This window comes from Salmo trutta, chromosome 28, assembly GCF_901001165.1.
Source record: "Salmo trutta chromosome 28, fSalTru1.1, whole genome shotgun sequence".
Classification (NCBI taxonomy): Eukaryota; Metazoa; Chordata; class Actinopteri; order Salmoniformes; family Salmonidae; genus Salmo; species Salmo trutta.
In genome coordinates, this window is record NC_042984.1 from 34,505,077 (window position 1) to 34,531,191 (window position 26,115).

A 26,115-nucleotide genomic window follows, 5' to 3' on the forward strand; every position below is an offset into this window, starting at 1 on the left:
AGGATTTACGAGGAAGTTGTGTACACAGATCTCAAGTCAGAGTAATGGTTTACGTTTGACATGTTAGTCATTTAGCAGATACTCTTATCCAGAGCAAGTTACAATCAGTGCATTCTGATTGTAACTTGGTAGGTATAACCACCACATATCCCAGTCGTTGCAAGTAACTACATGTGTATTATTCTCATTCCATAGGAGTACTGGACACCTAACAACCCCATGCAGAACACCATCATCCTGCTGATTGAGCAGATCGTGGTGGCCCTGGGCGGCGAGTTCAAGCTCTACCTGCCGCAACTCATCCCACACATGCTGCGTGTCTTCATGCACGATATGAGCATGGGCCGCGGCGTCACCATCAAGGTAACGTCGTGAGGATAATGTCATCTTTTTTTATAAGGACTGACTTACACGCACTTCTGGGGGTTTGTTTGTACACATTTTGGTCAGAGTTTGACCTCCAAGAGAGTGTCAGCAGGCAGAACTGGTCGAAATGACCTATTTTACCTCTGCTCTTCTATATCGGTCCAGTTATTTATGCCATTGTCCTAGCGAGCAGGGACATAAATATCTGGACTGATGTAGACACGCAGAGGTAAATTTAAGTGCAGGAGTCACTTTTATTATTTTGGACTATGTAGTGTGCTATATTCTCAACACCACAGAGGATATGTGCTGATGCGCTTGTTAGTACAGTATTTGTTCAAGTATTTTCCTGTATCCAGTGAATACCACATCAACACACATTGTAATTGTACACCGTAAGTCATGGTTAGTCAAATATATAAGGACTTGAAGAACCATTACATAAATTAAATCATTTATCGCTTCTTTAAAATCATAATCTACTGCACTACTGCCACGACATGGCCCCCCCTCAAAGTCCAGTTTATTTCCTATTCCATGTACCATTTGTTTGTGGTTGCAATGAAAACTCACCCCATGACCCTTTTAGTCTAGCCTCTAGCCAAAGCATACTCACTACAACAAAGCATAACTAGTACTCTCTCTTATTTCACCGATTTTAGCTATGACACTGATATGGGTTTTCCTCAAACATTAAATCTTGGGGGTGAAAATAAACTACAGGGCAACATCGCACTCTAACTAACCCACTAAAGTTATTCAACCTTTCTCTGTTGTAGCGCGTGTCTTGTTTCTCCAAGGCAACAATGGGATATTAGATAACCAGAAGCACACAGCTAGCTGCAACCTCCTACAGTACGTCTGGATATGGTCTATACAACCCGAGTTCTAGGTTATGTCTCAAATTCCCTATATAGTGCACTACTTTTGACCAGAGCCAATAGGGGGGCCCAGATCAAAAGTAGTGCACTATGTAGGGAATAGGGTGCCGTTTGGAAGGCAGCCCTGGTCTAGCCTCCATATGTATTACCAGAGGGTCACAGTAGAGCCAGGAAGAATCGGGTTACCTTCCAGTCCAAGTAGAGAAAAGAAAACAGAACTCCATCATTAGCAGGAGCTGTTCAGTCAAGCTCCCTACTTCCTGTAGTCTCGCCAAGGCAATGAAGAAGGGGGGGGGGGGGTCTTACAGTCAATGGCATAGCCTATACGTCATCCACACCTGATACGTACACACACAGACATTCCCGCTGCCCCCTTGCATTCAGTAATCATGTACAGGAAAATTGGTTAGTTGCACAGAAAACATCCAGCCACTTTACTGTGCTGAAATCCATGGCTTGAGGGTCGTGTTGGAACCAGTGTGCTCTTATGAAGCAAGTAGGAGGGCCAGGAGTATCAAAGGACTCTGTAGCCTTGGCTCACAATGACTAAGAACCCCTTTTGAAAGACATGGATATTGGCATTGCAACTCACTTTACATCAACAATACCATACACATTGCATATGTAAAATGCAAACATAACAAAGTTCCTCTGAACCTCTTGTCTTGTTATACTTTTTGACCATCCAACCAGTATAAGGATGCACTATCTGCTCCTCCAGTTGGTGGTATACCAGTCTCTCCCATTAGGTGTACCATCAGGGCTGTACCTTGTCCTTGATTTATTTCTTATATCGCCCTTGATTTATTTCTTATATCGCCCGTTTTAACTCTATCTTCAGCTCCTCAATGCCATTCAGCTCTTTGGTGCTAACCTGGACGACTACCTCCACCTGTTGCTGCCTCCCATCGTCAAGCTGTTTGATGCCCCGGACGTACCTCTACAGGCCCGCAAGTGAGTTCAACACACATCTCACATCCACTTGGTTATAGAGCACATGCACTGTGAAGTACATTTTGACAGTTTATGAATTGACTCACAGGTCACTGAGTCACATGAGTATATTCACTCCCATGTTAAATGTCCTTCCCCATCTCCTCCCAATTGGTAATATTATATTAATGCGACTGTACAGAAGAAACTGGGCCCACTTTCCGAAATACTAAGTGCCAGGGTCTTATGTTTATTGTCTGGGCGTCATGGAGGAAAAGTGTTCATAAATACTTAGGGGCTTGGGGCGGAGAGGGCTTGACAAGTGCCCCCATTTCTATTTCCGAGCATTTGGAGCGAGACGTCCCTTTCTCGCCAAACGCTCTCCCAGTGAGCTTTGGTAGCTGAGCTTTTTTTCTAGGCGTTGTTTATCAGTGTTTCCTTCACCCCTCAGGGTTGCCTTGGAGACGCTAGACCGGCTGACGGAGTCCCTGGACTTCACGGATTATGCGTCGCGCATCATTCACCCCATAGTACGTGCGCTGGACAACACCCCCGAGCTACGCAGCACAGCCATGGACACGTTGTCGTCGCTCGTTTTCCAGCTGGGCAAGAAGGTACCTCATTATTAGTTACTGTACCCACAGGGCCCTCGTAGATCCGCTAACAGGAGCTGACACGCACACACACGCACAAACACACTGGCACACACAGACACACACCCCCCCAGGACCATACGTTTCTCTTCAAGTTTCTCTCCTGTACCTGTGGATTTTACTACTTCCTGCGGGTCGGTGATGTCATCACATGGTTCCGCAGTTGGGACCGTTACTGTTACTGTTTACGAGAGTCGATGAGGTCACCCCCCATAGCCCCAACCAAACCTTAGAAACCCAACCAGACCACATGCAGGGAAGTCTGGCCCCGACTTGAAAGCAGCAGCTTTTGATCAAACCATCAAACCAGGGGCAACGGAGGTCATATACAGATGGCATCGCCAGTCTGTCATTAGTGTTATGGCCAGAGGGGACGGATGTGAACAGATTAAATGCATAAACCACCACATGGCTGACACTCTCTTATTTACTCTCTCTCTCTCTCTTTTTCTACTTTTCCCGGCTTCAGTACCAGATCTTTATCCCCATGGTGAACAAAGTGATGTTGAAGCACAGGATCAATCACCAGCGCTATGACGTGCTCATCTGTCGGATCGTCAAGGTCAGTTTTTGGTATCTTTATTTATATATAAATATATATAAAATTAGAAATACCTTATTTACATAAGTATTCAGACCCTTTGCTATGAGACTCAAAATTGAGCTCAGGTGCATCCTGTTTACATTGATCATCCTTGAGCTGTTTCTACAACTTGATTGGAGTTCATCTGTGGCAGATTCAGTTGATTGGACATGATTTGGAAAGGCACACACACCTATCTATATAAGGTCCCACAGTTGACACTGCATGTCAGAGCAAAAACCAAGCCATGAAGTGGAATGAATTTTCCATAGCACTCCGAGACAGGATTGTGTCGAGGCACAGATCTGGGGAAGGGTACCAACAAATGTCTGCAGCATTGAACGTCCCCAAGAACACAGTGGCCTCGATCATTCTTAAATGGAAGAAGTTTGGAACCACCAAGACTCTTCCAAGAGCTGGTCTCCCGGCCAAACTGAGCAATCGGGGGAGAAGGGCCTTGGTCAGGGAGGTGGCCAAGAACCTGATGGTCACTCTGACAGAGCTCCAGAGTTCCCCTGTGGAGATGGGAGAACCTTCCTGAAGGACAACCATCTCTGCAGCACTCCAGCAATCAGGCCTTTATGGTACAGTGGCCAGACGGAAGCCTCTCCTCAGTAAAAGGCATATGACAGCCTGCTTAGAGTTTGCCAAAAGGCAACTAAAGGACTCTCAAACCATGAGAAACAAGATTATCTGGTCTGATGAAACCAAGATTGAACTCTTTGGCCTGAATGCCAAGCGTCACGTCTGGAGGAAACCTGGCACCATCCCTACGGTGAAGCATGGTGGTGGCAGCATCATGCTGTGGGGATGTTTTTCAGCGGCAGGGACTGGGAGACTAGTAAGGATCGAGGGAAAGATGAACGGAGCAAAGTACAGAGAGATCCTTGATGAAAACCTACTCCAGAGCGCTCTGGACCTCAGACTGGGGCGAAGGTTCACCTTCCAACAGGACAATGACTATAAGCACACAGTTAAGCCAACGCAGGACTGGCTTCGGGACAAGTCTCTGAATGTCCTTGAGTGGCCCAGCCAGAGCCCGGACTTGAACCTGATCGAACATCTCTGGAGAGACCTGAAAATAGCTGTGCAGCAACACTCCCCATCCAACCTGACAGAGTTTGAGAGGATTTGCAGAGAAGAATTGTAGCGTCATACCCAAGAAAACTCGGCTGCAATTGCTGCCAAAGGTGCTTCAACAAAGTACAGGGTCTGAATACTTATGTAAATGTGATATTTCAGTTGAATTTAAAAAATATATAAATTAGAAAATATAAAAAAGTACAAAATAAACTGTTTTTGCTTTGTCATTATGGGGGGTTTGTGTGTAGATAAGGGACCAAAACAATTTAATCAATTTTAAATCTGAGAATACCAGAAAACGATGATGCTATCGTGTGGCAGTAGTCCTGACTCCAACCCTCTCACATTGTCAGCATGTGCCATGAAATGTGTTGAGAATAGCGAGGAGGCAGTCTGTGAGGAACACACGAAGACACGATTAAATTTTAATTCCAAGCAGATGGTGTAATAGAAGAAAATTCATTGAGGGACGTTGCTTGTCAACAGTGTGCTTCTCTTCAGGAAGGAAATGCAACTTGTGTGGACAACACGTTTCGAAGCCCTGATGTGTGTGTGAGCTCACTGTTTGTGTTTGTGTGTCATGGTAACTGTGTTTATCTCAGGGGTACACTTTGGCGGAGGAGGAAGAGGATCCTTTAATCTTCCAGCATCGCCAGCTGCGCAGTAACCAGGGCGATGTCGGTAGCGGCCCGGCAGAGGCGGGGCCGATGAAGAAGCTCCACGTCAGCACCACAGCCCTGCAGAAGGTCAGGAGAACTAACATGATGTTTTACTTCCTGCACTGTGTCTTGTCTTATTTCAAGGAATACATTTAGTTTTTGTCCTCAAACAGGAAGTTGTTTTGGTTTTAGAGACTCATTATTAAATCACTTCATGGTCCATTGATTGTGATTTTTCATATAAAGGGTCTCATGGTGGATATTTAAAATGTTTCTTCCTTTGACAGAGTGCTCTGTTTTCAGCCAACACACTTCACCAGGCAATACGTTGTGTCTTACTGGTTATAATCGGCAGTTTTCCCTTTCTACAAGATGCCAATGCCCAACGATTTGAAGCACCTTTGCCTCGGCGTGTCTAATCATTCTAAAACATAGTGCCATACAGTGCAAGTCTAATCTGCTAATGGAAACTTCTTCCCTCCCCAACTGTTGCCATATGAAGTGCATTAATGTGATTTCATGACATTTTTCTGTTGGCCACAGGCCTGGGGCGCCGCTCGGAAGGTGTCCAAGGACGACTGGCTGGAGTGGCTGAGACGGCTGAGCGTGGTCCTGCTGAAGGAGTCGTCGTCCCCTGCCCTGCGCTCGTGCTGGTCTCTGGCCCAAACCTACATTCCCCTCGCCAGGTATAGATGTCCCCTTTCCATCTCTCCATCCCACGTTCCACCACACTTGAGAGCACCAGCCAGTCACCCTGTTTTTTCCCTCCACAAAGGTCCTCAGTAAACCACAGAGGTCCTCTTAAGTGTCAAGTTGCAGTTTAGTTTGAACCAAAAGACTCCTCTTTTCCACTCTTAAACCAGATCATGTTTTGTTTTGCTGCGATAACTTGGGCACACCTTGCTGTGGCGTCCATGGGCAATTTTTTTCTTCTGATGCCTAACCAATATAATTATTATGATGGACTAATGAACTTATGGTCCTTCAAACACACAAAAAGACAAACAGGAGACCTATATCTTGCCCTGAAGACTTAAATTAATTATATACAAAAATATATGCAGAGGTTGAGCATATCAGCGTGTTAAGTTACTGTTGTTAAGCTGTTGCTAACTTTCCCATCCGTTGTCAGGGACCTGTTCAACGCAGCCTTCCTGTCATGCTGGTCTGAGCTGAGTGAGGATCAGCAGGATGAGCTGATCCGCAGCATCGAACTGGCCCTCACCTCCCAGGACATCGCCGAGGTCACCCAGACCCTGCTAAATCTGGCTGAGTTCATGGAGCACAGCGATAAGGTGGGTTCATACTCGGAGCAGAGGTCTTCGTACGCGGAACTATAGCAGAGGTCTTCAGCTCCAGTCCCGGAGAGAACTACTTGGTGTGCAGGCTTTCGTTCCAGCCCTGCAGTGACAGACCGGATTCAAATAATCCACTCATCACTATCCTCTATCTGGGTATTTATTAGCTGAATCATGTGTGGGCTGGAATAAAGGTGTACCCACCCCATCGTTGGATAACGCTGGTTCAGAGCAGTGCCACGGCATCCATCCTTCCATCAATCCACCCATCTAATGAATGTCCTGTGTCTTTTCAGGGTCCTCTGCCTCTGAGAGACGACAATGGCATTGTTCTGCTGGGTGAGAGGGCTGCCAAATGTCGTGCCTACGCCAAGGCCCTCCACTACAAAGAGCTGGAGTTCCAGAAGGGCGCCTCTCCTCTCATCCTAGAGTCCCTCATCAGGTAGGAACCTCATTAAGAGAACACATTCATCTACACAACCCATTTGGAACGGGGGGAGTATTTGGTGGTTGCACACTACATTTAGTGGGCTTCCCAGACTTGGCTATGGCCAGCATCAATCATTCAGACATTCTACAGGTAGCAACTGAGGCAGTACGGCTACTGTATGGCTCCCCTTGGGTTATATAACTCTTGCTTGTGTTCTGTCATTTCTACTTGGTGAAGCCTAACCAAAAAAATAGCTTGAATGGAAGACCCAGTGCTTTTAGCCATTTTCTTTGGCTCCTCCATGTCAGTTTTGGTGGATTGCGTGTGATTGCACATGGCTGGAGAGGACAGATGCCAGATGTCCAGTAGTTCAAAGTAGCCATCACTTGCCTTGATGACAAAGTGTAAACCGAGAGAGAGAGCGCGCCGGTTACGTAAGTACAATGTCCATCTGGTACATTTTGTCCATTTTGTGGATGACCCTTGATAATATGCGTTTGGAATTCCTCCCGCATGGAAAAGGTGAGTGGATCATTTCTGGATGGGCAGCTATTTTGGAAAGAAGGCTGCTATGATTGATGTAGTGGGATGTTTTGATTAGTGTGCCATGAATGGAACAAGCGACCCGAGCTAATGCTTAAGCACTTTTTTTCGCTTCTTGTTTTAGGCCTAGTCACTGTAGCATTGGCAGACTTAACTTTACCCAAATCGGAGTACGATTTGTTGGGACGCAGTGGAACAGGTGTCCACCTCAATACAACTATTCTTAGCTTACACTTTGCTAGTTCTTCCATGACCTATTATTTAGGTTTTGTTTAGTGTATTTGTGAACCACAAGGCTGACCTCTGATGAAGGGGTTGTTAAACGTCCTTTAGTCAATGAGTCTAACTTATTACACCAGTCAGATAATGGTTGCAACATCCCCCATCCGATAGCTCTTTCATATCTCCTGTCATCTTTTCCATCCCACCTCTCACCCTTTACGCTGGTATTGTATAAAGAGAACTGTTTTCCAGCCATTTAATTGGACGTTTGCCTCCTTTCATCCATCGAGTGGTCTGGAATAGCGTTCTCTCAGGGGCCTGTTTTCAATTTCTCCCAGCCTTGATGAATGATGGGAGCCAGCAGCTCAGTGTTTTCAATCTCCCCATCTGGTTCTCACCTCTCCAGGATTTCCCATAAAATAACCTTGTATTTTGCCCATGAGACTCCTGTGCACCACACAGCCCATTCTATTCCATCACTTTGGTTGGTGTATATAGAAGTAAGAGATTTCTGGGGCCATTGCATGATATTCTTCAGTCAGGACGTTTGGAAGATTGTCTTCCATTTCTTTCCCTATCCCCAAATATAAATTTGTCCTTTGCAGTGGATTGGTGATTTAATTGTTTTACTTAGTAAAGAGAGAGAGCTGTGTGTAAGGTATCACGGACTCAGTTGCTGGTGGGCCGAGCAATAAAACTTCATTTTGGCATTTGTACGCCAAAAAGTCATCTCAAAACGGAGTCTAGTCAGACCATATGGGTCTTCATTTATTTAGCATTTAGGCATTTCAAATCTGTGGAAGGCATTTACAGAAGCGGAAATGCACAGTTTTCCATTATTCACGCCGTCCTAGGAACTGAAAGTGACTTTGATGATGTGCCACAGCCGTCCAGATGCAGGGGTATACAGTATGAATAAGGCATGAGGGACTTTGAGGAAGCAAAAATGATTTAGGAGCTGCGACCTGGGGTTAATCCATTAGACCACTGCGGTAGGTGAGCCTAGGGCCCTGTTCGAATACTTAAAATCCTTCTTTCATTTCTTCCTTCATTGCTTGATGTGATTACCAATCTGAATGGAAACCATCCTTTCACTTAGGCTATTTAATCACGTCGGATTAGGTATTAAGATAAGGAAGGATGTTCTCTTAGTCTTTTAGAAAAGGCTATGTTTTTTTCCCTTGTCGCTTTTGCTGTCTGGTAGCTGGACACTCCGCTCGAGAAATTCATACAATTAGAGGATCAAAGCAATATCATTTTGATAGAAATCAGTCGATGTCAGTGGGTTCTCACATGACATGTCATTCAAATTCCCTGTAATTTTATAACATTTTGTGTTGAATTGAAATGTTTTCTCGTTTTGAATTGAATGATTGGCGTCTGGACGGAGGCCTCTTAAAGAAAGGGCTGATTTTATTTACAGTTTGATCGTGAGACTGGTAGCACGATCACTTATTGCAGTGGCTGGAACCGAGTGTCATTGCATCTGGCCCATCTGTTTATAACAAATACGCGGCCATAATGTTTTCCGTGGAAATGAAATTTCAAATAAAGTTTGGTATGCTCAGATCTAAGGGGCTGCAACCTCTTAAGCAGAAGCTATCAGACTTTGAGATGGGTACCCATCCAGTGCTGCTCGTCCTAACTCGTACGCACTATTTTAATTTTGTACAGACCTCCGACCAGCTTTCTATAAAACATTTTTTTTAAATAACTTTGGGGTTTAAACTGTAGCCCAATGCTTTTGAAATGGTTTTCAAAAGGAACAAATATGTCATGGGATGGACTGGCCTCCAACTCCTGTTCTTAACCACTCTGAATGAAGAACGTAGAGGTGTGTTAGTTCTATTAGTGCCACACTAAACATTTTAAAACCGATGTGCTTCCCTCATTACAAGATAAAAATGTAATAATATATCATTTTTTCCCCCAAAAGTTTTATTTGCCTTTTGAAATAAGCTCTCCCTGCCTTTTACATTACATTGCTAACTACCTTTGCTAACTGCCATTGCTAACTACCATTTAATGCTAGTAATCATATAATGCTTGACATCCATCAATATGAAATGCACTCTGAAATGTTGTGTAGAAGGTAAGAGCTCTTACAACAATTTATGGTTTCCGGCCATCTACTGGGATGTTTGATAGTTTTATGAATACGTAGTTTCTTCTCAGCTGCATCTGAAAGACTCTATAAAAAATGATTGTATATCTCCTTGACAGCATATTGATTTAGTCATTTCCTTAATTTGACTTTTAACATACTGCCTCTTTTATAGCGGCAGCAAAAGGACCAATAGCCAATGTCTCCTTCAGTACGATATCTTCATATAAATAGCTGAGGCTTTGGCAGTACCCTTTTGAGAAAGTTGGGCTTCCCTGTAAATGAACTGTAAAAGTCCCCCGTCAGGCCCTACAGTGGACGGGTCGAAGAAATGAAGTCTCAGCCGTTAGCACAGGGGCATTCCACATACACAACCAAAAGGTTACAACTGGCCATATAGGGTTCCTTGATTAATGAGGAATCCGACCGGAAACCTCCCAGCTCTCCTTGGGAGCCCAAGCTCCACTCCGCAGCTGCCAGTGGAAACCTTTTTGGACTGGTGGACCCACAAGCTCCGCATACATGAGCATGGCTCTGTCATTTGTTGTCTATCTTAATTTATCCTCAGAATTTGTCACCGTCCCTAAGCTCCCAAGGACTTACTTTTTAAAAACGGGAAGGTGAGGAATGTCCTCCATCCTGACCTTCGCTCCTCTTTGAAGAGACTACATAGGCAGCACATCCTGCTGAAGGCATTCCACTATATACTCTTACCATTTCAGTATGTAGTTGAAAAGCCCTTTTTAATTTTTTTTTATGTGGTATAGACCTGTAGAGGCCATTGACTGGGCGGGCAGTCGTGGGAAACGTGTGTGTGTGTGTGTGTGTGTGTGTGGTCTTGTTTCCTGGAGTTTGGCTATGTGACCTTTGACCTGTGGCATGAATGTCAGTGTGACCTGAGAGTCAGAGATCAGTGGTGGCTGAAGGCAAAGGCTTGGTCATTTGTGGTCAGAGACATGAGGGTGATCAACTGTCTGCTTCTCGAATCTACTGTTGCTCTTTCACCGAACCAGCTAACCATTGGGGACTTGTGATAATTTGATGATATTGAACGAAGACAGACAGCTAGATGAATAAACCACATTGACTACCATCAGCAACACACCTTTTTTCTTTAAAAATACACATTTATTTTCTATCCCACAACACAATATAGAGCTGTACACGTTTTACAAAGGACACAATTCCCCAAAAATCTACATGTTAGTTTCTCTCACAATAAAATCTTTTGGGTACTTCTGATGAAAGTACATTGGGTGGTCGTTCCCATTCTAGTAGCTCACAAAGGCCCATTGCAAAACACTTGATGGATCTTCATATATTTTTTTGCATTGTCATACCTGCCCAATATATGTAATCAACTTAACCACAGGCTAGTAGACAGCTTGAGTTAGGACTGATAAATATACCCTATTGCTTTGAGACATGGAGGGAAGCAACATTTAGTTACCCTTAAAGAACAGTGGTAAAGAGGCTTCTGTAAAGCTTTTAAGAAAATAAAGTATTTCAACGATAAATACAAAACTAGCTACAATTTACAATCAAACATGTTAAATGCATTACGCATTCAACCCATAGAAATATTCCAGGCAAAAACAAAGGTCAAGGGAAAAGACTTTGGTTTCTCAGAGGCTTTGTTAAATCTCTCGGCAAGCATGCACATCATCCAGGGTTTGAAGTTCGAAGCGTTTATGGTTGAAAATTCTGTGGCCGGATCTTCATCTCCACCCTCTTCAGGGAGTAGTTGGGCCCGTGCCAGCCGTACCAAGTGATTCCATCTGAGTTCTTCATGTGGTCGCCATAGCGATAGAACACGCCGTTCAGGTTGGAGTCAGTACAACAGTTGTACCAGTAACCACCTGTAGGGGAAAATAGTAAAATAGTAATTGGAAAGAAATTGAAAGGTGTTCAAGGAATTGATTCCAATGACTCTATGTAAGAATGAAATCTTAATGTATTCATGTAAATTGTGATTTAAACCTGAGTTAAGTATTTTGTACCTTTGCGTAGTGAAGCACAGTCGTCCACACATTTGTCGTTGTCCTTGCCCTTGGTGCTGAAGTTGGTGTTGTTGTGGTAACGCAGAGAGTCTCCAGCGTTTCCACTATAGTTGGCGATGAAGAGTTTGTAGCTGTTCAACTCGTTTTTCACTGTGAAGTAGCTGTACTCTGCAAAGCGGGTCTGGCCTTCCCAGTCCTTCATTGGAGAACAGAAAACACAATTAGTACCTGATTAACATATTTGCAGCACAGCTTGTGGTAACTACACAACTGACAATATTGAACCTTGTAATTAAAATAGTAATGTTATCACTTTTGGTGAAGCAAGAGGTTTACCACTTGCCCGTGGGTTTTCTTTTTACTGTGTTTTGGGTGGTCTGTCGTCAGTCTCCTGGCTCTGAAGAAAACCTCCCACTTGCTAACATCAGTTTCCCAGGAGTGGTGTGTGTCAGAACCATGGAAAGCTTTACCAAGTTGTTATCTATTTACTACTCTCAATATCTGGGACGTGGTCTAAGGGGCTAGCCTGTTTTGGGTTTCCCACCCTCAGCCGTCCTTTGTACCTCCATCTCTATCCTCAGTGTGCTGGGCTGCCTTGTCATACGGAAGACGTTGTCATTGCCCAGCCAGAAGTCTCCGCGGATGGTGCCAAAGCCGTTCTTGTACTGTTTCCAGTCGCGGTTGAAGGAGGTCAGGCCCACCTTGCGTCTCTGGATGATTGTCCATCCACCGCCATTGCTTTCCATGTCACAGAATACCTGAAACCAACAGCACAGGTTAAACATGTGGATCAGTTGGTAGAGAATGGAGTTTACAACACCAGGGTTGTGGGTTCGATTCCCACGGGGGACCAGTACAAAAATCTATGTACTCACAACTGTAAATTGTTCTGCATAAGAGCGTCTGCTAAATGACAAAAATGTAAACAACTTAACCCAACAAGTCTGTGAAAAGTCTACAGAGTAGTCTACAGAGACTACAATGTAGCAGGGATGTGTGAACCTAAAACTTGTTTGTAGATACAGGGTTCATCACTTACGCTGATCTCAGAGGTATTCAGGAAGTCATCTGCAGGCAGTTTGTACTCCCCCGAGATTTTGTAGTTCTTAGTGTACAGGGATGCACAGTCGTAGACGGCATCTAGAAAATAAAAGGTTATGTCATTAGAGATGGCCAAACCAGATGCCGTTTTCATGGTGGATTAAAAAAAATGCAAATTGACTGAATCATGGGAATGGGATGTCTGGCAGAGAAGTCAAAGACTTTGAGGTAAAAGGATATTATACACGGCATGGTTCAGTTTCTCAGCGTAGTTGCCTCAGTTGTTCATGTGATGGTATGGTGACGCGGTTAGTGGTGCTCTGAGATCACTGGGGAGAAATGGATCCAGTGCATCAAAAGAGGGATAAAGTGTTTTCGAGGCTGGAGTGGAATCACTCTAATCTTTGCTTTTCTTCCTGCTCTGCTTCCCCGTCTGCACAGTGTCTCTGTAATTTGCAGAGCCTTTTTATAAAGCTTCTCTCTGTTTACCGTGCCTGAATCATAAAAGCAACACTGCTAAGACTGGCTAATAGGGTATGAAAAGAGTACACTTCGACATGCCTGGTTAAATCTCCCCACAGTGATGAATGGTTTGGTTAAGTTCAGATGACTGATGGAAACAATTTGGCTTTGATGGAGGTGGTCTTTATTGACAGACTTCGTGCAGACAGGACACTACGAGTTCAAATTATGGCTTTTGGCTGCCATGAGACACCCAGACATGCTTGCACACTATAATCTCCATTATCACCAATTGATGGCAGCTGTTTGGTGCCCAAGATTCGGAGCGCCCACAGCTAATTATAGTTTGTCCAAAAATATGTTTCTAGTGTCCTGTAAATTAAAATGTTTGTATTTTTGACAAACAACACCACCCTACATACCAATGTAATAGACCACATTTTGGTTGGTTGTTTAATGGTTTTGAAACTAATAGTCGTGTCTTTCTTTTAAGGGGTATTTTTTTTAAGTGGATCGTTTTCTGACTGCAGACTGACTGATGTCATAAAGAGGAGGGAAAAAATACCTTTTAAGACAACCAAATTTCCTGTGTATCTGACATTAGGTGTGTGCTATGAATATATATATGGCAGTGTGTAATGTATGGCAGCCAGTGATATGAGTTTCACACCTGTGGAGAGCATCTGGCAGAAGATGCTGTGCAGGCGAGTGCGATAGAGAGGGGGAGAGAGAAGTATTGTCTGGGTCTAAACTGAACTGAGTCTGCCATGTGGAGCTGGACAGATTTCCACTCTGGCCATTTGTCACAGTTACTACTGTACTACTGCATTCTACTACGCAAAGGCTATTACTTTCACCAGAAAACCTTTTTGTGTTTTATTCCTACTAATTATTCAATTTCAAACAGTTTTTGATGCCTTATTTTAGCCTCTCTTTTTTTTTCACTGAAGTTGAGAAGTAATGAAAACACTACATTTAAAAAAAAATGTACACTAAAGCAGTGTTTAATTTCTCTTTTCTTCTTTGTTGCTGTCGCGCAATGAACAAATTAAAGGGGCTTAATTCCCTGACCCAAGAACCTGGGACACATCCACATGGTAAGTTCTTACCTGACGAGGTCTGAATGGCCGACTCGACGGCTTGTAGCTGCATGATCTCCACCCGGTTGTTGATCTCGGAATACTTGCTCTCGGCCTCTGTGACGCGGGCCTCCTGCTGCCGGTTCTGCTTGTCCAGCTCCATCATCTGCCGAACTACGTTCATCAAGTCTGCCTCCTGCTTGCGGTTCAGCTCCTCCAGGAGGCTGGTTAGGTTGGCCACCTGTACCTTCAGGGAGCGCACCTCATCGCAGCACTGCGCCTTTGGAGGCTTGGGTGGCGCCAGCCTCTTCCTTGGGTTCTGCACCAACGCTTCTGTCAGCACCAGCAGCAGGGTGACACTCAGAGCCACTGTCCGCAAAGACATCTTAACCATTTTCTATGTTTCAAAAATGAGATACTTGCACTTATGTTCTCTTTTCTCTTGTCTTGCTCTGCTTGAATACAAGCTGTCCTGGTCCAGTCTGATTCTTTAGCGGTGCTGGAGGTCCTGAAGAGGCTAAGTGAACAGGATTGGTTGGAGTGAGTTAGGAATCAAAGTCCTGACTGGTTGAAGTGAAGCTCCCTTTAGCCAACTGTTTGCTCAGGCTCTTTGCTCCTCAGTAAAGCACTGCTGTGGCTGGTGCATCTTAAATATTTTTGACATGTGTGCCCTCCCCTTTTGTGGTTGTGCTCACAGTCACTGACCCCCCCTCCAACCCTCTGGGCGGAGGGCCTTCCCCACCCCTGTTTCTCCCCCCTCCACCTCTCCATCTCTCTCTCTCTCGCTCACTCTTGTTGGTTCTGCCCTGTGTCTCGTTTCTTTGTCAGGTGTTGAAAGTTTATTTTTCGCCCTGTCTGAAAGAGGCTTTGTATCCAACAGCCTTTCATTCCCTATGACTCGTCTTTATACAGAGGCACACCTTGCTAATTACTTTTGATACTTGTATCAAGCTTTGTGATTTTACTGCTCAAAGTAATGGTAGGTGTGCAACATATCTTTGGCTTGCCTTCACACCTGAAGGTAGTCCTTTTTAATGGTAGTTGTGTGTCACCCTCGGGAACGTTTCAGCAATAAACGCTGCCTCTTTACATGCCAAAGAAAATGAAGGTGCTAAGTGCTCTTAATTGAGGTTTAAGCACACGTATGTTATTGATGCCACTGTGTGTGTTTTTGTCCCTTTCTAGCACAGAGGAGTAACAATATGAGTTACAATAAGTCAATATGAGTGACAATAAATCAACCAGTTACTGTACATCGAGGGAACAAGCAAGCCACAAAAGAGCTGAAAGAATGTCAAACCTCCACTAGAAAGGACTTGGCTTTTATAGTTTTGTTTATTGTGTTTGGGATGTAAGTGCGTGCGTGCGTGCGTGCGTGCGCCTCAGTTTGATGTCCTAAGGCCTGACACTGAGAACCAAATAGTTTCCTCAATCAATATGTCTTCAGTGCCTTCAGAAAGTATTCATTCCCCTTGACTTATTTCACATTTTGTTGTGTTACAGCCTGTATTCAAAATGGATGAAATAGATTTTTTTTCTCACCCTTCTACATATAATACCCCATAATTACAGTGAAAACATGTTTTTAGAAATGTTGTGAAAAAGAACTGCAGATATCTCATTTACATAAGTATTCACACCCCTGAGTAAATACATGTTAGAATCTTTGGCATTGATTACAGCTGTGAGTGTTTCTGGGTAAGTCTAAACTTTCCACACCGGGATTGTGTGACATTTGCCCATTTTATTTTTTCCCAAATTCTTAAGTTCTGTCAAGTTGGTTGTTGATCATTGCTAGACAACCATTTTCAAGTCTTGCCATAAATTTAAGTCAACTCAGGAACATTCAATGTCGTCTTGGTAAGCAACTCCAGTGTATATTTGTTCTTGAATTTTAGGTTATTGTCCTGCTGAAAGGTGAATTCATCTACTAGTGTCTGGTGGAAACTAGACTGAACCAGGTTTTCTTCTAGGATTTTCCTGTGCTTCCTTAGCGATTACAAGCATACCCATAACACGATGCAGCCACCACTATGCTTCACAATTTGGAGCATGGTACTCAGTAATATGTTTGTGGCAAATCCAATACAACACCTTGTATTCAGGACACAAAGTGAATTGCTTTTCCACATTTTTTGCATTATTACTTTAGTGCCTTTTTGCAAACAGGATGCGTTTTTGGAGAGAATGCCAAGAGTGTGCAAATCTGTCATCAAGGCAAAGGGTGGCTACTTTGAAGAATCTCAAATATAAAATAGATTTTCATTTGTTTAACACTTTTGGTTACTACATAATTCCATGTGTGTTATTTCATAGTTTTGATGTCTTCACTATTATTCTACAATGTAGAAAATAGTAAAAATGTAAGGAAAACCATTTAATGAGTAGGTGTTCTAAAAAAAAAATGTGTGTGTGTGTGTGTATATTTCTATATATCATTTATTAAATTTTTTACGACCATACTGTGTAGTAGGAACCAGTGTCAAAGGACTCAGATCCTGTAACCGGTCACATATGGCATCAAAATGTTGGCCACATGCTATACCTTGCCACCTCTTTCACAAGGAACATATTTCTGCTGTGAATAAAGGCTTAGAGGAATACAAATCACAATATTTTCCCCATGTCATGCCCATTGAGTATATATTTTTTTCTGTAGTGTTTGGTTTAGTCATAGGCGTGAGTCAGTCTTAAGGAAATAAGTGGATAATATGCATTCTTAGATATTCTCGATGCCTAAAAACAGTGTTGTGAATCATATTTCACTCTCAAGCAATGTGTCCCTGAGGCCTCGCTATTCATTGGGCCTGGAATCTGTCAAATAGCACTTGTGCTGGAACTTCCAGCTGGATGCTAGTTCATACTGTTAGCACCACGTTGCTTTTTCCCCCAGATTCACTGTTTTCTTAAAATATTCTCTTGCTTCGCGGCATGTGAAGAATGCAGAGCACCCATTGACATTAGAGGTGTTAAGACTAATAAACCTCCGCGAAGGCCCCCTATTTGTGTGGCTCCCATGGATAGCCCTTATAGTTTTCAAAGCAATTTAAAAAACACGTTAAGAGCTCGCCCTGCTGCTCCCAACACGATGGTTCTCTACTTTTGATAAGCATGTAGTGTTTCCAAATACTCTTGAGTATTTTACTGCAAGATATAAATTGCCACAATTATGATTGTTCTTCAAATGATATATTTTATTAAAACAGAAAATTTGGGCAATTTACTTAATTTATCTTAAATAAATTAAAGGTTACATTTTAAAATCAAACAAATTGTGTGATGGCCACTCAGTTAAATTAGTGAAAGAATTCCAACAATTGCAGCTCTCTTTGTGAATTGCAGTATGTAATTTATTTGAAAACAACTTGTGTATCTATTGACCAACAGATTTCTTCCTTAATAATCTTGTCTGCTGACTTCCGCAGGCTTCAAACTAGCTTTTTTAGAGGCGTTTTCTCAGGTATCTGCAATACAGGTATGATTGAAGAAGGAAGCAGGTGTTAAACGGCAGTTGTCTACTCCATTGTTAGACTTTGATTAAATCAGTAGACCTACAGTTCCTTCGGAAAGTATTCAGACTCCTTGACTTGTTCCAAATTCTGTTAGGTTACAGCCTTATTCTGAAATTGATTTAATAGCTTTTCCCCCCTCAATCTACACACAATACCTCATAGTGACAAAGCAAAAACAGACTCTTAGACATTTTTGCTAATTTATTAAACATAAGGAGCTGAAATATGACATTTGCATAGGTATTCAGACCCTTTACACAGTACTTTGTTGAAGCACCTTTGGCAGCGCTTACAGCCTCGAGTCTCCTTGGGTATGACGCTACAAGCTTGGCACACCTGTATTTGGTGGTTTCTCCCGTTCTTCTCTGCAGATCGTCTCAAGCTCTGTCAGGCTGGATAGGAACTGTTGCTGCACAGCAATTTTCTGGTCTCTCCAGAGATGTTCGATCGGGTTCAAGTCAGGGCTCTGGCTGGGCCACTCAAGGACATTCAGAGACTTGTCCTGAAGCGACTCCTGTGTTGTCTTGGCTGTGTGCTTAGGGTCGTTGTCTTGTTGGAAGGCGAACTTTTGCTCCAGTCTGAGAACCTGCTCCAGAGTGCTCAGGAATTCATCAAGGATCTCTCTGTACTTTGCTCCGTTCATCTTTGACTCGATCCTGACTACACTCCCAGTCCCTGCCACTGAAAAACATCCCCACAGCATGATACTGCCACCTCCATGCTTTTACCGTAGGGATGGTGCCAGGTTCCTCCAGACGTGACACTTGGCATTCAGGCCAAATAGTTATTTCTTGGTTTCATCAGACCAGAGAATCTTGTTTCTTATGGAGTCTTTAGGTGCCAAGCGGGCTGTTATGTGCCTTTTACTAAGGAGTGGCTTCCGTCTGGTCTCTCTACCATAAAGGCCTGATCGGTGGAGTGCTGTAGAGATGGTTGTCCTTCAGGAAGGTTCTCCCATCTCCACAGAGGAACTCTGGAGCTCTGTCAGAGTGACCATCAGGTTCTTGGCCACCTCCCTGACCAAGGCCCTTCTCCCCTGATTGCTCAGTTTGGCCGGGTGGCCAGCTCTAGGAAGAGTCTTCATGGTTCCAAACTTCTTCCATTTAAGAATAATGGAGGCCACTGTGTTCTTGGACCTTCAATGCTACAGGAATGTTTTGGTACCCTTCCCCAGATCTTTGCCTTCGACACAATCCTGTCTCGGAGCTCCACGGACAATTCCTTCGATCTCATGGCTTGGTTATTGCTATGACATGCATTCTCAATTGTGGGAACTTATAGACAGGTGTGTGCCTTTCCAAATGATGTCCAATGAATTATATCTACCACAGGTGGACTCAAGTGAAGTTGTGTGAACATCTCAAGGATGATCAAGGGAAACAGGATGCACCTGAGCTCAATTTCGAGTCTCATAGCAAAGGGTCTGAATACTTATGTTATTTACATATTTCTGTTTTGTATTTTTAATAAATAAGCAAAAATTTCTAAAAACCTGTTTTTTCGCTTTGTCATTATGGGGTATTGTATGTAGATTGGTGAGGATTCTTTTTTAAATCAATTTTTAGAATACGGCTGTAACGTAACAAAATGTGGAAAAAGTCATAGGGTCTGAATCCTTCCCGAAGGCACTGTATATCAATATCTTTGAAAATACCATATAATTTATCTTTAGCTTCATAACAATTCAATCTGTTAAATTTTATCACATTTTGGACAAGAGTGAGGCTATCTCTCCACTAGCCTACCTATTGTTCCTGCAGTGAGGAGGATTTACCATATTCATAAAAAAAAAATCATAATTTTTCTGCAGATAATTGGCGAAAAGCCTACCAGTATAGAAATAAGGGAGCCAAATGAACGGCTCTCTAGCCGATGTGTTTCGGAAGGATACTGACAAGTCACTCATTTTAACATCAGTGTCTGGCAAGTCCCGATGGACTATATATCAAACATACAAATGAGATCTTTAGTTTACTTATCCCGATGTGATACCATGGACATATAACTACGTTGTATGATTTATGAATGGCAAATAGATGTAGGAGATTGACTTTATTCAGTCAGTTCAACACCTTTTATAAACTAGTTAAGCTTGCTGTTCATCAATCAAAGCACAGTTAGCCTATGCGCCATCACTTTGTGGCTTCATATGAAACACGCAAAATAAATTGAATGAATGTGTTAGAAAACAATAAACTATGTGGATTTCGACTCGTCGTTACCACATTATATGCGATGTACAAATTGACTCACATAGACGATGAAGGAGCATCATGCTCTCTCCCTCCGTGTAAAGACATTTGACTGCAACCACAGCGTATATATATATATATATACACACACACACACACACACACACACACACACACACACACACACACACACACACACACACACACACAGAAACCGGGACAGACAACTGCTGTCAAACCCGCAGTGTTTCCCTGTCAACACTCACTTTGTGACTGTCCTATCAATAGATTGGTAGAAGATACATATTGTTCATTCTAGCAGGGGAGAGTTTGGCACACTTCTGAATTTAAAAGTAGCCTAGTTTATTCATATCGTTCATTCCAGCGGGAGAGGGCTTGGTGGACTTTTTTTCTGACTTGCAAATTGTTAAGAAGTAGCCCAGTTAATTTAAGTGAAAAAAGTACCTGGCTGAAAATGTGTGTAACCGGCTGTATAGCCGACGCAAGTGGAAAACACTGAGCTTGAGCTGATGGAATTAATCGTGCCAAGTGTTTCTCATCAGAAGTTGCTCACCGCCAGACATCTTCTTTCGAAAAACCCCTGTAAAGCGTTTGAAATCAAACTGTCCAGTGACCAGAGGGCCAAGCTGTCCGTCTCAGTCAAAGCACTCATGGGTTCAATTAGGGAGAGGGACGTAACGGCAGCCAACAAATTCCAGGGCTCCTCTCTGAGCTAAAATTATATAACATTTATTAAAGTAAAGTCTTCCACCTGATGTCAAGTACCTCCGCACAGATTACCTTTTTTAAAATGTTTTATTGTAGAACAAGTTGCTTGAATCAGATGTACAAATGCAAACCTTGTTTTATCCTTTTACTTTTATGCACACAGACCTACATTGTATTTAGAGCTATTCTGTACTGCTATCATGATGCGTATTAAGTAAAACATTCCATTTCAAACGACGATACAGTGCATTCAGAAAGTATTGATTTATTTGACTTTTTGTTACAGCCTGAATTCCAATTATTTATTTTTTTTTAAATCTCACCCATCTTCACACAATACCTCATAATGACAAAGTGAAAACATGTTTTTAGAAATGTTTGCAAAGTTATAGAAAATTAAATACAGAAATATCTCACGTAAGTATTCACAGCCCTGAGTCAATAATTTGTAGAAGCATCTTTGACAGGGTAAATCTCTAAGAGCTTTCTACACCTGGATTGTGCAACATTTGCCCATTTATTATTTTCAAAGTTCTTCAAGCTCTGTCAAATTTGTTGTTGATCATTGCTAGACAACCATTTTCAGTTCTTGCCATAGACTTTCAAGCAGATTTAAGATAATGCTAACTCGGCCACAGAGGAACATTCATTGCCTTCTTGGTAAGCAACTCCAGTATAGATTTGGTCTTGTGTTTTAGGTTATTGTCCTGCTGAAATGTGAATTCATCTCCCAGTGTCTGGTGTAAAGTCGACTGAACCAGGTTTTCCTCTACTATTTTGCTTGTGCTTAGCTCCATTCTGTTTCTTTTTTATCCTGAAACTCCCCAGTCCATAGCGATTTACAAGCATACCCATAACATGATGCAGCCACCACTATGCTTGAAAATACGGGGAGTGGTACTCAGTCATGTTGTTGTATTGGATTTACTCCAAACATAACACTTTGTATTCAGGACGAAAAGTTAGTTGCTTTGCCACATTACTTTAGTGCCTTATTGCAAACGGATGCGTGTCTTGGAACATTTGTATTCAATACAGGCTTCCTTTTCACTCTTTCAATTAGGTTAGTATTGTGGAGTAACTACAATGTTGTTCATCCATCCTCAGTTTTCTCCTATCACAGCCATTAAACTCTGTAACTGTTTTAAAGTCACCATTGGCCTCATGTTGAAATCCCTGAGCGTGTTTCCTTCCTCTCCGGCAACTGAGTTAAGAAGGACACCTGTATCTTTGAAGTGACTGGGTGTATTGATACACCATCAAAGTGTAATTAATAACTTCATCATGCTCAAAGGGATATTCAACGTCTGCTTTTTTTTTGTCTACCAATAGGTGCCCTTCTTTGCGAGGCATTGGAAAACCTTCCTGGTCTTTATGGTTGATTCTGTGTTTGAAATTCACTGCTCAACTGAGGGACCTAGCAATCATCTGTATGTGTGGGTTACAGAGATGAGGTAGTCATTAAAAAAAATCATGTTAACCACTATTATTGCACACAGAATGAGTCCATGCTACTTATTATGTGACTTGTTAAGCACATTTTACTCCTGAACTTATTTAGGCTTGCCATAACAAAGGGGTTGAATACTTAATGACTCAAGACAATTCAGCTTTTAATTCTTTATTAAATTGTGAACATTTCTAAAAACATAATTCCACTTTGACGTTACGGAGTATTTTGTGTGTGTGTGTGTGTGTGTGTGTGTGTGTGTGTGTGTGTGTGTCAATTTTAATCCATTCAGGCTGTAACACAAAACAAAATATAAAAAGTCAAGTGGTGTGAATACTTTCTGAACACATTCCAGGGTTGAAAATGTATGAGATATTAAATTACCTTTCTGTTACCTTTGGTCTTTGCTGTGATTTCCATCAAATTGGTAGGGATGTGAATTTTTCTGTAATTCTCTGTGGTCTGTACTGAGTTAATGCCAAACAGATTTGTGGTCCATAACTACAGTAAGCTCTGAAACTATTGGGACAGTAACAAATGTTTTGTTATTTTGTCTCTGTACTCCAGCACTTTGGATTTGAAATAATTCAATGGCTATGAAGTTAAAGTGCAGATTTTCAGCTTTAATTTGAGGGTGTTTTCATCCATATCGGGTGAACCGTTTAGAAATCACAGCACTTTGTGTACGTAATCCCTTCATTTTAGGGACCAAAACTATTGGGACAAATTCACTTACAGTGCATTCGGAAAGTATTCAGACCCCTTGACTTTTTCATCATTTTGTTACATTACAGCCTTATTCTATAATTGATTAAATAGTCCCCCCCCCCCCCGCATCAATCTACACACAATACTCCATAATGACAAAGCAAAAACAGGCTTTTAGACATTTTTGCAAATGTATTGAAAGTAAAAAAACTGAAATATGACATTTGCATAAGAATTCAGACCATTGCTGCCACCACCATGCTTCATCGTAAGGATTGGGCCAGGTTTCCTCCAGGCGTGACGCTTGGCATTCAGACCAAAGAGTTAAATCAGACCAGAGAATCTTGTTTCTCATGGTCTGAGAGTCCTTTAGTTGCCTTTTGGCAAACTCCAAGCGAGCTGTCATGTGCCTTTTACTGAGGAGTGGCTTCCGTCTGGCCACTCTACCATAAAGGCCTGATTGGTGGAGTGCTGCAGTGATGATGGTCCTCCTGGAAGGTTCTCCCATCTCCACAGAAGAACTATGGAGCTCTGTCAGAGTGACTACCGATTACTCAGTTTGGCCTAACGGCCAGCTCTAGGCAGAGTCTTAGTGGTTCCAAACTTCTTCCATTTAAGAATGATGGAGGCAACTGTGTTCTTGGGGACCTTCAATGCTGCAGAAATGTTTTGGTATCCTTCCCAAGATCTGTGCCTCGACACAATCCTGTCTCAGAGCTCTACGGACAAATTCTTCGATCTCATGGCTTGGTTTGTGCTCTGACATGTACTGTCAACTGTGGGACCTTTATATAGACAGGTGTGTGCCTTTCCAAATCATGTCCAATCAATTGAATAGACCACAGGTGGACTCCATTCAATTTGTAGAAACATCTCAAGGATGATCAATGGAAACAAGATGCACCTGAGCACAATTTCGAGTCTCATACCAAAGGGTCTGAATACTTATGTAAGTAAGGTATACCTGTTTTCACTTTGTCATTATGGGGTATTGTGTGTAGATTGATGAAGAAAATGTTTTAATTTAATCAATTTTAGAACCAAGGTGGTTACGTAACAAAATGTGGAAAAAGTCAACTGGTCTGAATACTCTCCGAATGCACTGTATATATGTATTAAAGTAGTCAAAAGTTATGTATTTGGTCCCATATTCACAGCACGCAATGACTACATCAAGCTTGTGACTTTACACATTTTGTTGGATGCATTTGCTGTTTGTTTTGGTTGTGTTTTTGATTATTTTGTGCCCTTAGAAATTCATGGTAAATAATGTATTGTCATTTTTGAGTCACTTTTTTATTGTAAATAAGAAAATGTTTCTGAACACTTCTATATTCATGTGGATGCTAAAATGATTACAGATAATCCTGAATGAATTGTAAAAGATGAATGATATAGTTGGATGCACAAATTTGTCCCAATACTTTTGGTCATTGTATCATTTAAAATCCAAAGTGCTGGAGTATAGAGCCAAAACAGCAAAGAATGTGCCACTGTCATAATGCTTTTAGATCTCACTGTATATTGATGAAAGATTTCTGGATACTGGGATAACATCAGTCTCAGAGGGATTGCTATTTATTTTAATTGCAAACATTTTAATTACACACAGTTTTTAAATGTAAACAGTTGCTCCTGCTCAAAATGTGGATAAGCGTTGATTTTCTTGCATGTGATAGAATGCTACATTCCACCTGGTCCCATCAGATAATCTGGCACACGTTAGCCCTATGCTAACCTCACCAGACAGACGGGGATTATTTCCTGAAACAAGTTCTGCGTCAGCCGATTACAAATGTTGACGTAGATGGACGTGAACAAACACTTTTCCATAAGAGCGTCCTTAACAAAGTCAAGCACTCTCATTATCCTACAGATGGCAGTATTGTGTTATTTTAAAGAAGTTTTCCGCGAGTCTGGACTCGAACCCACGTTGACGAGCATCCACGCTACAGGAAAGTTAACAATTTATAGTTCTACAGTGCACCTGTCAATCAACTGATCAACACTGTAGGTCACGCTGTAGGTCTGATAATAAGATGGTAACACAGACCATTCAGTGCTTTCAGGGTGTGTTCATTGTCATAGTGATAACGGCAAATAATACAATGTACATACAATGGAAAATAATGTAAAAACTTGTATTTAAATGTAGATATTAAGCAGCAAACACCAAAAATAAGAACAAAAAATATAGCTACATATTAGGCAATTCATTAGCTAAATATTAGGGCTATACATATTTACCTGTGAAAGTGCTAACAAAATCAAAAAAGTTACCAAATTATGAAATGTCAGATCTGTGAGTTCCTCAAGGCTGTGCTCTGTGATCCCTGTGTACTAGTGATGTCACTATACCAGAATTTTGACTTCGATACTGATACCAGGATTAGTATCACAATACTCGATAACCAAACAATATCAAAGCGATACTACGGCAGAAGAAGCAGGCATATTAGCTAAAGTCACAGAATGGCACTTGATCCAGACAGATTAACTCAGCTACTGCTCTGTTCAATCGTTGGGCATCTTTTGAGTTAGATTAGAATTTTGTTACATTAGACTCTTTTGACGTAAAAGATAAATTCAGACAGCCACGTATGCAGTAATGAACCAATTATACAATCTTACAATCAGTTTGAATGTTTTTACCAATCGAACTACATAATGGTAATAATTTGTTTGAATTATAAATCTATTGATTAACTGGGTAAATCAAGATGTAGCCTAGGTCTATCCACAATACAGGTGAATGCATATTCAGTAGGCGTGTGTGTATGCATTGAGTTATTGAGCTTGTTTTGGCTGATTTCATGGCGCTACAGATGACAAACAATCTGTTTCCCTTCCATTTGGGACTTATTTTATTGTACTGATCAAAAACATTTGCATATACACTGCCGTTCAAAAGTTTGGGGTCACTTAGAAATGTCCTTGTGTTTGAAAGAAAATCACTGTCCTTTTTAAAATAACATCAAATTGATCAGAAATACAGCCTAGACATTGTTAATGTTGTAAATGACTATTGTAGCTGGAAACGGGCTGATATTTTTATGGAATATCTACATAGGCGTACAGAGGCCCATTATCAGCAACCATCACTCCTGTGTTCCAATGGCACGTTGTGTTAGCTAATCTAATTACTTTAGCACAGCTGAAAACTGGTGGTGATTAAAGAAGCAATAAA

At 42.0% G+C, this 26,115-nt stretch overlaps 2 protein-coding genes across 3 annotated transcripts in view; one reads left to right on the plus strand and one right to left on the minus strand.

The window, feature by feature from the left end:
* mtor (mechanistic target of rapamycin kinase) overlaps positions 1–26,115 on the plus strand; it is a 140,847-nt gene that overhangs the window by 17,201 nt on the left and 97,531 nt on the right. For both annotated transcript variants that reach the window (XM_029719753.1, XM_029719754.1), the window contains exons 21-28: positions 196–363; positions 2,089–2,201; positions 2,632–2,794; positions 3,303–3,395; positions 5,102–5,245; positions 5,702–5,844; positions 6,291–6,453; positions 6,753–6,898. In XM_029719753.1, the coding sequence (XP_029575613.1) occupies positions 196–363; positions 2,089–2,201; positions 2,632–2,794; positions 3,303–3,395; positions 5,102–5,245; positions 5,702–5,844; positions 6,291–6,453; positions 6,753–6,898 (1,133 nt within the window). The remainder of the gene's footprint in view (positions 1–195; positions 364–2,088; positions 2,202–2,631; positions 2,795–3,302; positions 3,396–5,101; positions 5,246–5,701; positions 5,845–6,290; positions 6,454–6,752; positions 6,899–26,115) is intronic.
* On the minus strand, positions 10,862–14,988 carry LOC115166085 (angiopoietin-related protein 7). Its single transcript, XM_029719755.1, has 5 exons — positions 14,368–14,988; positions 12,795–12,895; positions 12,319–12,513; positions 11,756–11,951; positions 10,862–11,614 (listed from the first exon to the last, which is right to left on the minus strand). The coding sequence occupies exons 1-5, from the start codon at positions 14,729–14,731 to the stop codon at positions 11,445–11,447; spliced, it is 1,026 nt and encodes a 341-aa protein (XP_029575615.1). The 5' UTR covers positions 14,732–14,988; the 3' UTR covers positions 10,862–11,444.

Coding starts and splice junctions, on each gene's coding strand:
- LOC115166085 (XM_029719755.1), bottom strand. CDS start 14,731: ATGGTTAAGATGTCTTTGCGGACAGTGGCTCTGAGTGTCACCCTGCTG. Junction 12,896..14,367: donor GGCCATTCAGACCTCGTCAG/GTAAGAACTTAC, acceptor TTTATTTTCTAG/ATGCCGTCTACGACTGTGCA. Junction 12,514..12,794: donor TGAATACCTCTGAGATCAGC/GTAAGTGATGAA, acceptor TGTTGGTTTCAG/GTATTCTGTGACATGGAAAG.